Below are 16,708 nucleotides of genomic sequence, written 5' to 3'. Positions count from 1 at the left end.
GTGCAAATCAATAAATAAGGGTACTACATATTGTAGTGTTTGCAAGTAAAATAAGAATAGTCTTTTGTCTTGTAAACAAAACTCACGGTATTTTATTCCTATATATCTTGGTAATTGTTTGTGCTAATCTCACTAGCAATGCAGTAATATTCAAAAGGATTGCAGATATGTCTCTTCTAATAGATTTTTGCAATGATTACAGAACATACTTATGTTGACAAGTATCAAGCATTCTCTTCTCTTCTCCATAATTATTTCAAGTTTTGACTTCGATTTGTTTTTATCTCTCATTTCTAGAATTAAAAAAAAAAAACTCTACATCACCAACCACCATGCGTCCGGCTTATGTTTGACACAATTGGACAGCATATCTGTCTCGCAAAAAGTACATGTAGATCTGCACAGTCTCTTGGACGTAATTTGTCCATCCATGATCACTAAAATATTTGTTCGATTGAACATGTCGGTTGACTTGCATACCATCTGTGAAGAAATTTTCATTCTGGTCGAACTGCATGGAATACAAAAGAAATGTAGTCTGAACGACGACAAATGTGCAAGATAAGGCAATTCGAATTTCTCACTTGAAATATTTTAAAATAAGCTTACAAATATTTTCGAACTTCCGTCGGATACTAACACAGACTGAATTTCAATGTGTGTATACGAAATAAAACAATAAAGAAACAATGAAACCAAAACTTAACAAGAAATTGTAATTAAGATTAAGCTTACCTTGAACTCCACAAGGAGAGACAGTGAGTGGAAACCGTCAAATTCTCTTGCCAAGAAAAATGAAAAGCTACGAGCTTAATTTCGCCTATCCATATAAGTTGCAGCTGTAAGTTGACACGATCCCACTTTCCGGCTTTGTCTTCCCGGGTTTCTTATATAATAATAATAATAATAATAATAATAATAATAATAATAATAATAATAATAATAAACCAACCAGTGGCTCAAAAGCAGTGGACTGAAGGCAGAAACGGAAGGATTCATAATCGCAGCCCAAGACCAAAGCCTAGCTACCAGATCATACCACGCCAGCATTATCAAAGACGGTACTAGCCCCCTATGCAGGATGTGTAACAAATACGACGAAACAATTGACCATATCGTGTCTGGGTGTCCTGAACTTGCGAAAACAGAATATACCCACAGACACGATAAAGCAGCCGCGTATATACATTGGAAAGTCTGTCGCAACTATAATATAAAGACATCAGAAAAGTGGTATGACCATGAGCCGCAAACAGTTACCGAAAACGAGGATGTCACGATATTATGGGACATGCCAATACACACAGACAGGAAAATAACAGCCAACAGACCCGATATAGTGATTAAAGACCACAAAACGAAAACCTGTAAATTTATTGACATGGCAGTACCATCAGACAGAAACACATCCGTGAAAGTCAGTGAAAAACTATCCAAATATAAGGACTTGGAAATCGAAACAAGCCGAATGTGGGGCATGAGAACGGAAACGATACCAGTTATCATTGGAGCACTTGGAGCTATCAAAAAGGGACTAGAAACTTATCTTGGAAGAATTCCCGGCCAATTAAGCATCAGTGAACTGCAAAAGATAACCTTGCTAGGTACAGCGCACATTTTGAGGAGGGTGCTATCAAGCTAAAAACTGGCTATCCCCTAGTGCCCCAGGACCATGGTTTGGTCTCGGCCCTAAGGACTCTAAGCAAACATTACGTGAGGACGATAATAATAATAATAATAATAATAATAATAATAATAATAATTTTTTTTTAAATTTTTTTTTCAATAATAATAACAAACTTTATTGAGCACTTTATTGAGCACAATGATTATTAATAATAATAATAATAATAATAATAATAATAATAACTTTATTTGAGTGTCTAGTCTTCTAGCTAGCCTTAGGCTTACTAATCGGGGACACTGTTAAAATTAAAATATAAGTATAAAAACGATTCTGGTCTATTTACATTAAATTATACTACATTTTCGCACACTCTTTGTATTTACATCTAATTCCTACAGTTAAGATACTACTTTAGAATACGGAATATCGAACCTATATTTATAATACTTATAACTAGTGTTTACGGCTCAAGAGTTGCAAAGGTGACACCCTTTGCATGTGTCGCCTCCGACAAGTTCACTGAGGTCCCTTCCCCTGATGTTTGCCTTAAATCGCTGCAAAGACGTTTCTTTCTTGTCCCTATTGTCTAACTTCGACCACATCAATGGTCCAAGGAAGCGAAGGGAATGTTTCCCGTACTTAACAGTTCTTACTCTTGGTACGTAAAAATCTGAGTTCCTTAAGCTGTAGCTCGAGGGTGATCTAGGAAAAAGCTCTAATACGTTGCTAGGCAGTAATCTATGTTTCACTTTAAACATGAAAATTGCGATCTCTTGCAATCGTAATAATTCTGCAATAATTCTTTGACCTCGTCGACCGCGTTGTTGTGACCGATACATCACCACAGTCATAAATATCTCTACCAGTTTTCATCTACGAGTGAGCAAAAGCCGATAGGCGCTACATATTTACGAAAGGAAAACACATGAAACCAAAATGGCTGACTTCAGTGCTCGACAAACTCGTACCCAGGCTCTCCATTTTTCGAGCAAAATTGTATGCCTTTCTGGTCTCTCCCTCAAAAACCTTCCACTCTTGGAGAAAAACAATACTTAGTAGGGGAGGTAGGGAAAAATTGTTTAATTCAAGTTTAATGAATAAATTAATCAGAATCGAGTGAGTGAGTGCCATTCGAGTGCCTCCTAAGCTCATGGATGTTATATCATCCATGAGCAAAAACTAAACGAGATATTTCGGGGATAATAATCATGGTGACAAATACTTGTGAAAAAATAGTTCAGGGCAAGACACGGCGTTTCGTCTCGGCCAAGAGACTCTTCAGAGACCTTTCAGAATTTAACGGCAAACTCGTTGAGCATCGCGCGGGACTTTGAACTCCCAGCATTGTGTAATGTCTTTTCTTCTATTTACTGTAGTATCAACTATTTGTTCATATCATTTCGCCCATTCTACTGGTGTACTAATGCAAATGCTGCCATCTGATTGGCTGAGCTACTCGTATACTATGAGCCTTTAGAATGCAGTGGCTGCCAGTCGTCAACAGAACGGTGACGTTTTTACGTTTTTCCGAAGTTTTAAAGGAATGTTTAGATGCAAATGGATAATTAAATTCCTGAGAAGATTGAAAGAAGGCCCTTAGCGGTCTCTTGACTTTAAAAACTTGAAAACACGGGTGCGCGCGCATAAACAGCTACAAATTTCCTCACCCACCAATCGTGAGAGTTCCTCTTCATTTGTGGAAAATTATCTCCCAGATAGATGATTCAGAACAAGAAATCGAACTCTTGAACTGATTTGGGGTCACTGGTTAAGGTGGCCGAACACAGTTTCGTGCGCGCTTTTGCTGATGCAATTCAGCGCGCGCACAAGGATTGTAAAAAACAAACGTGCCGTCAATAGAGCGACCATTTTATTTACTCAACACCCGCGGTATCTGTGTTATTTTTCTCTATAATTGAACGCAGCGTATTGATGGCTTTAGTCTTTTATTACAAAGATATGTTAGAAAAGGTAACGATGCAAAGAACCCAGCAATTCTCAGCTTTTTCTTTCTTACCGAAAGAACCTAGTTAAATGCAGCGCATGCGTAGTAAATCAAAAAATTGCGATTGAATGAAAATTGCACTCTCGGAAATACGCCTATTTCTCGACAACCACTCATTAGAATTTCACGAAATTTGGCACGAAAATGCTTTAGGAAATAAGTAACTGGAGTATTGAAAATAATTGAACTTTGACAAAGGAAATTCTCAGGATATTCCAGTGAACCTTCAACAAGGCATAATTAAAGATCTCTCTGTTAAATTATTAGCAAAATGGTGTTAACTTGTGAGAATCGTTACAAGCTTGTTGCATGCAAATTTTAAAGAAAATCTAATGACTAGATTTTCTGCAAATAAACAAAACCGATTTTAAAAGCCTGTTTATGTTTATTCATGTTGCCATGGCAACGGCACATACGTCAGCTTAACCATCAAAAAACCAAAGTTTGTGTTGTTAACTAGCTTGCTGCCATTTTTGACGACCGAGGGATCAAGGGTTTTAGAGAAAAACGTGAATGAAACACAGGTATCAAAAACTGTGTTCAGCCACCTTAAGCGCAATGAACCTGAGAAACTCGCATTTAAAGATCGCAAAGGTTAACCAAATAAGGCAGAACAAGTAATGATCTGGATTTCCAAGTCCAGTCCACATTCTGAAGTCCTAGAATTACCATAGTCCAGTGGCGTTAATTGTAATTATCAACTCGTCTACCTTGGCGTAAAATTTGTTCGGTTTTTTTCGTCTTTTCCATGTCTTCTTCATCGGCAGAAAACCCTTCTTCGGCTATTTTCAACTCTGAAAATCCTACGGAATCTCGAAGTTAAGGATTTCGCAACGTCCAAATCTACCTCGCCAGCGAGTTCGTCTAGAAACTATTTTGCTTTGTTTTCATTGATAATCTCTATCCTGACGAAATCTTTTTGCCAGCGCAAGTGAAGGCATTATGCCTTTCCTCAAATATGCTATAGTCTTGACTTTAATTGTTCTGGTTCATGGCTAACAACAGCCTTTATTGTCAGCTAGATACAACATGTACAGCAGCCATTGTTGTCAGATACATCTTGCAATGCCTTATGGGTAACTATACCGTTGCGACACGGAATGTACCTTCCCGCCAAATCAACACATTTTATAAGTCTAAAAGCAGCTTAAGGTGGTCTTATACCTAAATTTTTTTTTTTTTTTTGCAAAACAACTCTGTGGAACAGTTTTGGTATCACGTTAAAGGACTTTGCACTCTGACTTCAAAAATGAGCTTTTCCAGCTCACGTGCCATGATAGTTAATGAATAACTAGCTCCTTAGTGTTAAAAAGTGGTGTTCATTATAAACACGATAACGTAATAATGAATGGTTCGAGAAGTATGGAATTAAGTTCATCCTGTCCATAAGCAAGTTGTCCAGGAGACAAACCTCAGAAAACAGTGTTTTGAGGGGGTTTTTCTCGTGAAATGCTGAAAAAGTGTATTAATATTAACTAATATTAACTATATTAACTAAATAACAGGAAAAAATTTCATAAATTGCAAATTTTGGAGGTTTAAGACCTAGATAATTGTGTCCTTCATCAATGTTGAAAATTTGACAACATTCGGTTAAAACTCAGTGGAGATATCGTGTGCGAGATATTGATGATCCGTCTATTTGGTCATTTTGAGAAATAAGGCTTTAAAGTTTTACTTCGGTCTCCGAGAGCCCAAATTAGCCCTGTGAACTAGCGGGGGGGGGGGGGGAGGTTAGGGGCATGGGGAGGGGTATATTTAAAGGTTTTACATAAATGTTTCATTGAACACCCGAATACACACCAGTCATAGAAATGTTATCCAAGTATAAGGAGCGTATAAGATGGTAGAAGAAATAATGTTCAGGACCATGATGCAAAATTCTCATAACTACACATCTTTAAAGCGTTTGTGTAAAGTATCATTAAAATGTATTGAATTGAATCCATTTTGTGAGTACTTTTAGACTGTAAACAATGGTTGCTATGGGTGTTGCTATGTTGAAATATAGTTAGAAGTGTTCAAATTTCTTAATTTACACGTAAATTCAGGAGTAATTAGAGGAAAATCGTTTCAAAATACGATTTACAAATGGACAGGGATGTTGAATCTCCATGTTCCAAAAAAATTGTTTTCTGGAGAAAAATTTATATCTGAGAGTATAAGACCCCCTTAAAACATTCACACTTTCGTAGGCACGGTGCCTACTGCTTGCCATGTAACTCCCCAAAACACCTTTTTTGTGCCCTTGAAGTGACCTGCTTTTAGACCTGGTCTGTCAAACCAAGTTTCGATCTGTTGGCGCTTAAGAGCACCCTTGGAATCGCCAACTGTCGCAAACATTCAGTTCTTCGAATGCTGCATGTCAAGTTACCGATCGCCAGACTTAAATGATGTCCTTTGACCACCAAAACAGCTATTTAGAAGACATTCTGCCACTTACACGTTAGTAACCTTTCGGTACGAGAAACGAACTTCTTTAATCGATATATCGACATCGAGGCTACTACGTCATATGACTATTTCTCAGGTCCAGGCTGCTGGCTCTTAATTAATTAACGGGGGACTTAACCTAAAAACACTTAAAAAACACACCATGTTTCAAACATTTTTTCGTGGCTAAGAGTTAACTCCAAACCATGGCAAAGTATATATTTTTAAAAAGCTCAATGAGCAAAGATTATGAAAAAATATTTGTGTACCCTATAACTGTATTGTAACCTGACACCGGCTGATTAAATCTACCACCTGCCGAGGAATGCCAGGGCTTACTTGAGAAAAGATAACTCCTACAAGAACTGATCAAAAGGAATAATTCTTACATTTTTCAAAAGAAGACAAACAGCTTGCTGGGATAAGCATAGAGATTTTTAAAAGTTAAAAGCACGTAAAATGATGACCAGTTAAGGGGGTCTTATACTCTCAGATATAAATTTTTCTCCAGAAAACAATTTTTTTGGAACATGGAGATTCAACATCCCTGTCCATTTGTAAATCGTATTTTGACACGATTTTCCTCTAATTACTCCTGAATTTACGTGTAAATTAAGAAATTTGAACACTTCTAGCTATATTTCAACATAGCAACACCCATAGCAACCATTGTTTACAGTCTAAAAGTACTCACAAAATGGATTCAATTCAATACATTTTAATGATACTTTACACAAACGCTTTAAAGATGTGTAGTTATGAGAATTTTGCATCATGGTCCTGAACATTATTTCTTCTACCATCTTATACGCTCCTTATACTTGGATAACATTTCTATGACTGGTGTGTATTCGGGTGTTCAATGAAACATTTATGTAAAACCTTTAAATATACCCCTCCCCATGCCCCTAACCTCCCCCCCCCCCCCGCTAGTTCACAGGGCTAATTTGGGCTCTCGGAGACCGAAGTAAAACTTTAAAGCCTTATTTCTCAAAATGACCAAATAGACGGATCATCAATATCTCGCACACGATATCTCCACTGGGTTTTAACCGAATGTTGTCAAATTTTCAACATTGATGAAGGACACAATTATCTAGGTCTTAAACCTCCAAAATTTGCAATTTATGAAATTTTTTCCTGTTATTTAGTTAATATAGTTAATATTAGTTAATATTAATACACTTTTTCAACATTTCACGAGAAAAACCCCCTCAAAACACTGTTTTCTGAGGTTTGTCTCCTGGACAACTTGCTTATGGACAGGATGAACTTAATTCCATACTTCTCGAACCATTCATTATTACGTTATCGTGTTTATAATGAACACCACTTTTTAACACTAAGGAGCTAGTTATTCATTAACTATCATGGCACGTGAGCTGGAAAAGCTCATTTTTGAAGTCAGAGTGCAAAGTCCTTTAACGTGATACCAAAACTGTTCCACAGAGTTGTTTTGCAAAAAAAAAAAAATTTTAGGTATAAGACCACCTTAAATCTGATACAGAAAATCTAGCATACGTTTCAATACATAACTTTAACAGAATGCACTGGATGGAAAAGTTCTGTGCTTATCCCACAGAACGTACTAAAAACAACAAATCCTGAAAATTTTAGCTCAATTGACTAAATCCTTCTCAAGATATCTTTTCTAGAAGGCGAAAATAACTCGTTTTGAGAAAACGAGCTTTAAACTTACGGTAACAGTACTTGTCAAAATAAAACTTCAATACCTTACGATTCGAGTTCCGTAAAAAACAAAACTTCGAATTTCTTTCAGAATTTTAGGTTAAGTCCCGCCTTAAAGCGTGAAGTTTAATAATACGTAGAGAAATCATTGGAAACCGTCTTTTTCGGCCTCATCAACTATCACCTCATAGAAATCGAGAGTGAACAAGCTAATTAAACAATTACAGTGTCTTCTGTGGAGGAACTATCAGTTGATAGTTGCCAAGCGGAAATTTGATGTTCTTAAAACAAATATTGGCCGGCATGGCCGAGAAGCTTCGAGGGCAAATATGCTAGTTTTAAGAATATCAAATTTCCAAAGACAACTGTCGGGCCGATAGTTCCGAGACATAAACACTCTATTGTCTTTATTGTTCACTACTAAATTTTCTTCCGCGCGTCAGTTCAAGAATCATATTGAATTATTTTCAACTTTATCGGATGAAAGCCGTGAAAGCCAAATGTAAAATTTGAAAAAGAAAACAGACCAAACCCACTTAGACCACTTAATACATTTAAATTGTTTATTTTCTATAAGCCTGCTTGTTTACAGAAAGATTTTCACGGATCCATCCGGGTATTTTCCTCGGACGGGAACTGATAGTTACTCAGGGAAAGAAGGAGGGAGTACGCGTAAAGGCAAAATTTCGGCGCAAATTAACCCCTGGCGCGTTGTTGAGTTTTCTTCCGACATATTCCTTGAACAATCGTCCCTTGTTTCTACAATCTTGGGTACACTTATTGGGCATAGTTTGTTCAAATTAAACTGGAAAAAATAGTGAAACCACACGTTGAACAATTACATGCTCACAATTGATCATTTGCTGAGTTTCTGATCCAAGAGAAACATATCTCTTTTTTTTCCTTTATGGTTAATTATTGCAATTATAAGTTCCGCATTTAGGCTTGGCTAAACCTATCTAACCGCGCCGGCGTGTTGCGAAAAATATTTGAAGGATAATAAACACAATAGCCTCCATTTGGCGCGAAAATATGCTCGAGTATTTGTCCCTGGACATTATCTGTTTCTCAAAGCTCACAGTTTTCCCCAAGCTTCGCTCTCGGAAAACTGTTCGCCTCTCAGAACATGCAGATAATGTCCGCGAACAAATATCCGAGCTTATCCTCGTGCTTATCCTTGCCTCCTGAAGTATGTATATTAGTTTATATATACTCCTTTACCGCTCCACAACCACAAAGAAAGAGCAAAGAAAGATATTAGGGACCGTTCATTTTTTATGAGGGAGGGGGGGCTGGTGGGATTTGGGAAGCACCATTTAAAAATCGCATGACCCCCCCTCAGCTTACCAATTTTTTCACATGGCCCCCCCTTTATAGCGGTCATTTTTTGGGATGACCCCCCCCCAAAAAAAAAAATTGAACAAACAATATTTAGATTTCAACTTTTTTAATATTTCTCTATTATCCCCCTACTTCACGTTATTGTGCTCAATATGAAGACAATATTTACAATCCCTATACGACAGAGAGCTGTTGTTTAAAAAACAAATCAAAAGAAAGAGAAGTCAATTTCGGATCTCCTAGTTATGGCTCGCCCTGAGCGTGTGGCATTTGGCCTCTCACTGGCATCTTCCTCCTCTGAATTGATGAATGCAAGAATGACGTCATTTGAGTCATCTTCTCCCCCAGAGTCAATGGCATCACTGTCATACTCATCATTGTCACTTTCATCTGTTTCACTGCTGTCAGCACTTGCCCTGTTGTCATTTTGTGTCAATGTCCTGGCATTTCTCAGTGTTGGTTGGCCAGCTCTGAGAGGACTCTTCTGCTGCAAGCATGAATGTCTTACAATTGCCTTTACTTTCTCACTCTTGCTGCTTTTTAAATGCGCAAAATTCCAAAATGCGCAATAATGGCGAAAGCGACGAGTCGTTTAAGAAAAGGTTTACAGCTGAACGATCCAGGCAGTTTGACATCTTACAAGCAAAAGAAGCAATCGTTCTAAGTGCGGATGGCTGTTCAGAAAGGGTGGGTGAGTTTTCCGTGCCAGGGTACCAGTTGAAGCCCAGTGATGGAAGAAAACTGAACTTCTCCATCAAAGAGCTCAGAGCAATTGTGGAAAAGTTGAATGTCATATTGAAAGATGTAAAGGAACATGATTCCACACTCTTTCAGTCCAATGGGCTTGCTTTAAAGCAGGGCGAAGAATTTGCCCACAGTTTTAATGTAAAACAGATCAAATGTATAGAAGCTAAGTTGACGAAGGTCACGCAGGACATGGAAGCACTAGAAAATAAGAAGAGCAATTATAACAGCATATTCAAGGGCACACTCAAACAGCACATCAACAAAAGGAGAAGGAAAAAAGAAAACCGCAGAAAGTCAAATGAAAGAAAGAGGAAGCGGACTGAAACCAACGTCCAACGAGTTTATGGAATCTGTGTTGGAAACCCGCTAGGAAATGATCTTCCACAATGCCTTGTGTACCCTCCTAGAACGGCCGTCCCGGAAGAGTGTATTAAAGTTGAGGATGTTGCCACATCGTTATTTAGAAGAGATGGGCCATACATCGCACAGCTCTTGGAAGGGAATTATTTCACCACAAACCTTGAGCAGGAAGTCAGAGATTATGTTTACACCTTCATGTACCCTGAAGAGTACACTCTGACGGAAAGCATTGCTGCTTCTTGCAGCATTGGTGAAAGAGACTCCCATAGCAGCACAAGCGGCGACGAAGAACTCGATGACAGCGAAGATGAAGATGAGTGCCAGTGAAAGTTGCATTCGAAAATAACAGTGTTAAATACTTCTTTTCAGTAGCTATAAATGCTTTTTGTGGCCAAACGTTTTTTTAAAGCAGAAGGAAAGTTTGTAATAAATTTGTATCCTGCCTTCTATGTTTATTCTATAGCAATTTTTTTGATATTCAAACGTTATGCCATTTTAAAGTTTTACTAAAATATTTCACGTGACCCCCCCTTTTCCCTTATTTTTTTGGGATGGCCCCCCCTCGAAAGCCATTTTTTTTCGCATGGCCCCCCCCCAAATCCCACCAGCCCCCCCTACCTTATAAAAAATGAACGGTCCCTAAATTGGCAGCCTTGATGGGGCAGTCTCACCAAGATCTAGTGCTACTTGAAAATCCAATGAAGGTGTTGGTATTAATTGGAACTCCACAAGTGGTTGCCTAACCTTGCTAAAATGTACCGTACTAGTCACGAAAGTCGTTTACAACTGTTGTGGCTACGGATGAGTAGGAAAGAAGTGGTCTAAAACTTGAAAATGTAGGGCCGACGGTTTCAAATCTGACAATGTTACTTGGATAATTCTAGCATAGTTTGCACAAAAACTTAGAAAACCTCTCGTGATACCGCCCCTTTGTGTGACCTCTGTAAAATGCACAACAAAGCTGATATATGAATTCTTATTGGTTATCTTTTTATAGACCAGTAAAGTTATAGCATCGGGTAATTTGCCGACCCTCTAGCTTTAGCGACCGTCACAAGAGAAAAATCCCTGACAATCTTTTGTTCCTCTATGCTTAAGGAATGTTTTGGTTAAATTTCATGAAAATCTGCCAATTCTACATACCCTATTAATTCACTTAAAGAGAGGTATTCTCGCCAAACGCCATTGCGAGTTATCGCCGTTTGAAGAGTTTTAAACATGTCACGCCTTTACTCGGATGTATGTCAACAGGATATTCCGCCAGCCAATGAAATCATGGCACCCCTAGCGGTCACACAGAGAGCGAAATGCATTATAACGAGAATTCGAGGGCAATAGTAGTATAACAGTCACGTTCTCCTTGTTGAACTTCAGCGTGCGTTTATAGAGAGGTCTTCACCACTTGTGAGAAATAGGGAAAACCTAGAGAAATAAGGGGGGTAAGAGTACAGATATGAGTACACACGATCCCTTGCCGCTGTCGGTCAAAGTTTTCTTCTTGTCTTCGAGAAATTCCGCTTTTGTCTTCTTCTCAGGTCCGGGCTTCGATTTTTCGCAGTTCAAGGACTTTCTTTTTTTAGCACGTTTCATGACCTCAGTCATAAGGAGTGATAGGTAGCATAGAAGAGCGAATTAATTCGAGAACATAACTGTGAAATAGCATGGAAACAAAGCAAAATGCTGATGAGGCTATTGTAATAAGAAGTACCGGAGAAAGCCGTTTCGCGCTGGAAGTTAGTAGTCCCTCTTTCGCTTAGTGGGGAGCCCGGGGGGGGGGGGAAGTACTCCCTTATATGGGCTATATAGATATGAGCGGCCCCAAACGGTATGGTTTTTCAGCTGTTTTGGTCATAAATAGGGTATCGATTTTAGCCGATTCTGGCCAGTTTGGTCAGCGTATGGTTTTTGCATTCTAGCCTTAATATGGGTATGTTTTTAAAAAGAAGCAGGAGCCCTAATCGGGGACGGAGACCGTAAGCGCGCGCCATTTCTAGTATTGGGGTTGTCCAACACCGCGGTAAAACGCACTGCGCATGAGTACAAATTTGAGCTTCCGGTAAATTACGCATTTCCGGTTACGTATTAAAATCCAATGTAAACAAGATAAAATCTCGTACCGCGAAGTTTGAAAACAAAAAGTAAGAGATAGCAAAAGAAAGTAGGGGAAAGGTTTGTCTCGTTGAAAAGTTTATTTTTTATTTAAGTTTCAAGCGCTTGCACCTAGGGGTTTGGTGTTTGCACCAACAACAAAATATGAGAGAATTTCGGGCGAGTTCGTGCTCGACAAGAGCATTTTTTTTTTTTACGTAGTTCTCCTTGTTGCGTTGGTTTGGTTGTGCGGTTCCTTCGCAGAAAAATGTGGGAAAGCCAACAAAAGCAGCCGTAAATGTGCCGGCAAAAAATATTTTCTGTCTGAAGATTTAACCAGAGCTGCCGAACTCAAGTGGGCTCAACAGTTTGCCGTGTTCACTGGGACGAAATACGGACGAGCAACAACAGATGTTTGGTTCCTAGAGAAAACCATTCGCGAGGCGTTAGGAAACAGCGGATTCCTGCGAGACTTTTTGCAGTCCTGGATGCCATAGGAGCAACATGTCATGGGTACAAGCCAGGTGCAAGGTGGTGCTACAAATACTGTACCAGAGTGGACGAAGAAACAAGGTTTACCTCGCATCCTGACTAGAAGCCGCCGGTGTTACGAACTACTGGCAGGTCAGTTAATTAGACATCGGTTAATTATAATTGACACGCAGGTTCGCACTACCTTGGATTGCTGCAAGGATTTTCGGAATCTCCTTACCAGCAAATTAAATGAAATTAAGGAAAAGGAAAGCATACTCTTTCAAAGATTTTTGTTGCAACAATAAACAAGTTGTTTGTATCAAATTTTGTAAAATTTGGGGCAAAATAGACATGATACCGAAAAAATTCATTATAAATTTAATTATATTTCGTGTTAAATGATCCAAGTCTTACGCATGTATGGTTCTCCACTAAGATGGAAATAAACAGCCCTCAGATGGCAAACTTCAAAAGGTACCTATAAAATTATCTCACAGTACTGATGTTGGAGTGTTATTTGCATTTAATGTACCTCACATTTTTATTTTACTCTTCTTGACTACAGTACAGTACGGTCAATTGCTTCACTAAAATTAATTGTTGGGGTGCAGGTAGCAAGAAGCCACCTCAGGCAGTTCAGTCTAAAATTGGTATATTGTGTAAAGAAAAAGGTAGCACAGAAGCTGGGAAATATTATTTTGAAAAATTAATTGCCAAACGAATTTAAAGAAAAATAATAATTTTAAAGACAGCAAAACAAGAACTTTATGCCACTTGACAAACCTATTTTTCCTAAGACCAAACCCATAAAATTGCACCAATAATATCGTCTAAAATTAATGTCAGTTTCACATATACTTATTGAAATTCAGTAGTACTGCAATGTTGTCTCCACACCAAGGATTCAGTTAGAGGGGTGTCCAGGAACCCTATGAGCACCCACTTCATGAAAAATTTCACTAAAAATTTACCTACTCCATTTTTCATTAGTGGGGGGATATGCTTTTTGGACATCCATTTTCAGTATCTGGATACAAACAAACTCATCACTGATATGTTTATTTCTTATTTTTTTTTTAAATTTTTTATTTAGATCTTGCAATTTACCAATTTTAGGACTACACAAGAACTTAAAGCAGCAACATAGCAGTAGTGAACGCCTCCAAATAGTTCAGAACCATTTTCAATTCCTGTTCTAAAGACTTAAATTTCTAGAAGAGGCTTGTGGAATAGACCTGCAGTACCCAAAAAGCCAGCAAACGTCCATGGCAGAAATACAAATACAAACATCATTTGGGGTGGTAAAAATAAATTGCTATTGTGAATTTACAATGGATAAAACAGTTTGTAACAAGATGACAACAGCAATCCGTGACTTAACTCAACTATCAGGTTAGTATCACTTACCTGAAATGTAAAGATACAAGACATACAAGATACAAGTATTTTGAAGGATAATTGTTTGACATCATGATAATCCATGGGACACTATAATAACACCATCTGACCAAAACTCATTCAAACAGATTATCATTATTTACATGTATTGCACATGGTCAATGACAATATCATAAATTTTATCATTCAGTTGAAGTCATAAGCACTAATGAGAAGGATTTAGAGGACTTCTCAATTATTATGGCAATGATTTGGAAGAGTTATCTGAGGAGTCTCTTGGCCAAGAAAAAAATGCTGCGTCAGAGTTGCCACAAACTATTCAAGTCTCATCCTTTCAATGATTTGGAAAACTGATAATTATTTTTGTTTGAATATTGACTAGTGACTTAGGTAACAATCAAAATAACATGTTGTTTAGGTGACCGGTAAGGGTAACAGACATCATTTCAAGATTATATTTCTGATAAAGGTATTGCATTTGTGCAATCCAATAAGTAAGAGGATGTGTTAAGACCAACACATGACAGTGATTGACACAAGCAGAGAATCAAATATTTAAATTTAAGAAATAAAATTATTTCAATAATTTATTTAAATAAGTAAAATAGATATTAACCTTTTCTATTAATTTCAGAAAATTCATTTGACCAGCTGATCGGAAAATTTTAAACATCATTGTAACATCATTATGAAAGCAGTGATGCTGTGCCACTGTATGCTCCTGGACAGATGAAAGAGTTTGCTGACAAAACTGCACCTGGTCTTTTCAATGTCATTTTGCAGTCTATTCTCTGGGAAGATCCAAGATTGAGTGAAGAACACCGTGTATTTGAGGAAAAAAGAACTCTTGTTTTGTTGTGCACAATAGCATATTTCACGTACTTTGCCCTGTTTTATTCTTATCTGTATTTAAAATACAGGTCTCCTTGGAAGACCATAAGGCCACTCAGTTTAAAAAGTCTGTTTAATTAATTATCGCATGTTTCTTGATGAGAACAGCAGACACAGCTTTACCCCAATATAAATGTCAGTTCTGTTATATAATGAAGTAAAATTACTGGATGTTCTACCCTTCTTCACATTTAACCCCTTGAAAGGTAAGGACATAAAAGTAGTTCCAGTGAACTAACTTGCAACAATGCCATTCTTTTTATAGATCTCAGAAAACAAATACACTTCAAAGAGAAGAGGGATTATTTATCCAGCAACATGGGGCATTCTGAGATGTTATCAATTCTGGAAGAATTTGAGGTTTCAGCACAAGCCGGAGGGATGTGGATGGTCAAAACAGCAGGCTCCTCAGGGAGCAGCCAATGTTTGTAAACCTTCAGATTACAAATGTACTTCAAGTGAGTTTAAAGTACGGTAGTTTAAAATCTGAAAGCTATAACTTTAAAATACTGTGAATTAAAAACTTGTCCAGTTAGTTGAACAGTCTTTTTGTGTACATATGGATAGGCTAGCAAAACAGTGGCACATAAAGGAAACATGTTATTGTAACATAGAAAATCATATAAGTCACTGAAATGATTTTAAATTTTAATAAATTTATTGTTTCAAATGATTGAGTTACTACACAGTTCTGTAATGGTGTTCTGCCTCTTATTACTGGTAATGTACAACTTGAAGACTCCTTTGACCTATCCATCCTGAATGAAAATCCAATGGTACCTCAAAGTTCTCTGGCATTTTATTTAGAATGGCTCACCAAAGAAGGCAATCTTGCTGCTGTTGTAATCATGAAATTCTGAAAGTAAAATTGAAATTTATTTCCAAACCGAAAATTTGTATTTTCATGCAGGTGCTTGACTATTACATGTAGCCTGAGTTTTAAGTGAGCTTCTCATGATCAGCTCAACAAGTTGAAATCGTGAGATCACTTCCATTATGAAATTCGTAGTATTATAGGCTAAATAAAATCGATAAACAACGAATAGACTTACGAACCTTCTCTGTCACCATGAAAAAAATTTTCAACGGAAATAATCTTGTAGCAGTCCAAGCAACAAATTGAAAAAAAAAAAAAAAAAACAGGCATAAATAAGAAGAACCCTTACTTTAGATATTTTTAAATTATTTGATCCCTCTTTTTAACCATTATTGTACACTATTTTTAGTATTATGACGATTGCATTGTAAATTTCTGTTTTCCTTATCCAGTAGTAGTAGGTCCACATCAGCTGTACAGTTGCATACTTTTAAAACCTACTTATCAAATAAATGTATGTATGTACAACAAGAACTGACAAAAGGCTTACTAATCAGTAATGACGGCCACTGCGGAGCATTTCCTAAAGGGTCCAACGAACATTTCGAGGACCAGTAATTGCAACAAGTTATTGTCTACATACCTTTTCTGTATTTGGGGTCCTTTCTTCTTTTATCTGTAGCTGCTGATTCACAACAACAAGCTTAAACACCGCAATTAATCTGAACCACCGAACAACACGGGCAAACCGGAAATGCCGAGGTTGACGCATGCGCATACGTTTTGCCGAGGTGTTGGGTTGTCCCCATGATATGGGACAATAATTCTATTTTTAGAA

General features: G+C 37.6%; 1 protein-coding gene across 2 annotated transcripts; it reads left to right on the top strand.

The window, feature by feature from the left end:
• The first annotated feature begins 6,986 nt into the window (after window positions 1–6,986).
• Window positions 6,987–16,414, top strand: LOC145480010 (uncharacterized). 2 transcript variants are annotated; one of them, XM_081458504.1, is made up of 2 exons: window positions 6,987–12,914; window positions 13,858–16,414. In XM_081458504.1, the coding sequence occupies exon 1, from the start codon at window positions 9,591–9,593 to the stop codon at window positions 10,527–10,529; it is 939 nt and encodes a 312-aa protein (XP_081314630.1). In that variant the 5' UTR covers window positions 6,987–9,590; the 3' UTR covers window positions 10,530–12,914; window positions 13,858–16,414. The 2 variants fall into 2 exon arrangements, with proteins under 2 accessions (XP_081314630.1, XP_081314631.1); XM_081458505.1 differs by having other exon boundaries at window positions 13,881–13,905.
• The last annotated feature ends 294 nt before the right edge of the window (window positions 16,415–16,708 follow it).

Source organism: Orbicella franksi, chromosome 2, assembly GCF_964199315.1.
Source record: "Orbicella franksi chromosome 2, jaOrbFran1.1, whole genome shotgun sequence".
NCBI lineage: Eukaryota > Metazoa > Cnidaria > Anthozoa > Scleractinia > Merulinidae > Orbicella > Orbicella franksi.
The sequence above is the reverse complement of the archived record's forward strand: the minus strand, read 5'-3'. Positions and strand labels throughout refer to the sequence as shown.

Bases quoted from the DNA above. Each gene is read 5' to 3' on its own strand.
- LOC145480010 (XM_081458504.1), top strand. From the start codon at position 9,591: ATGAATGTCTTACAATTGCCTTTACTTTCTCACTCTTGCTGCTTTTTA.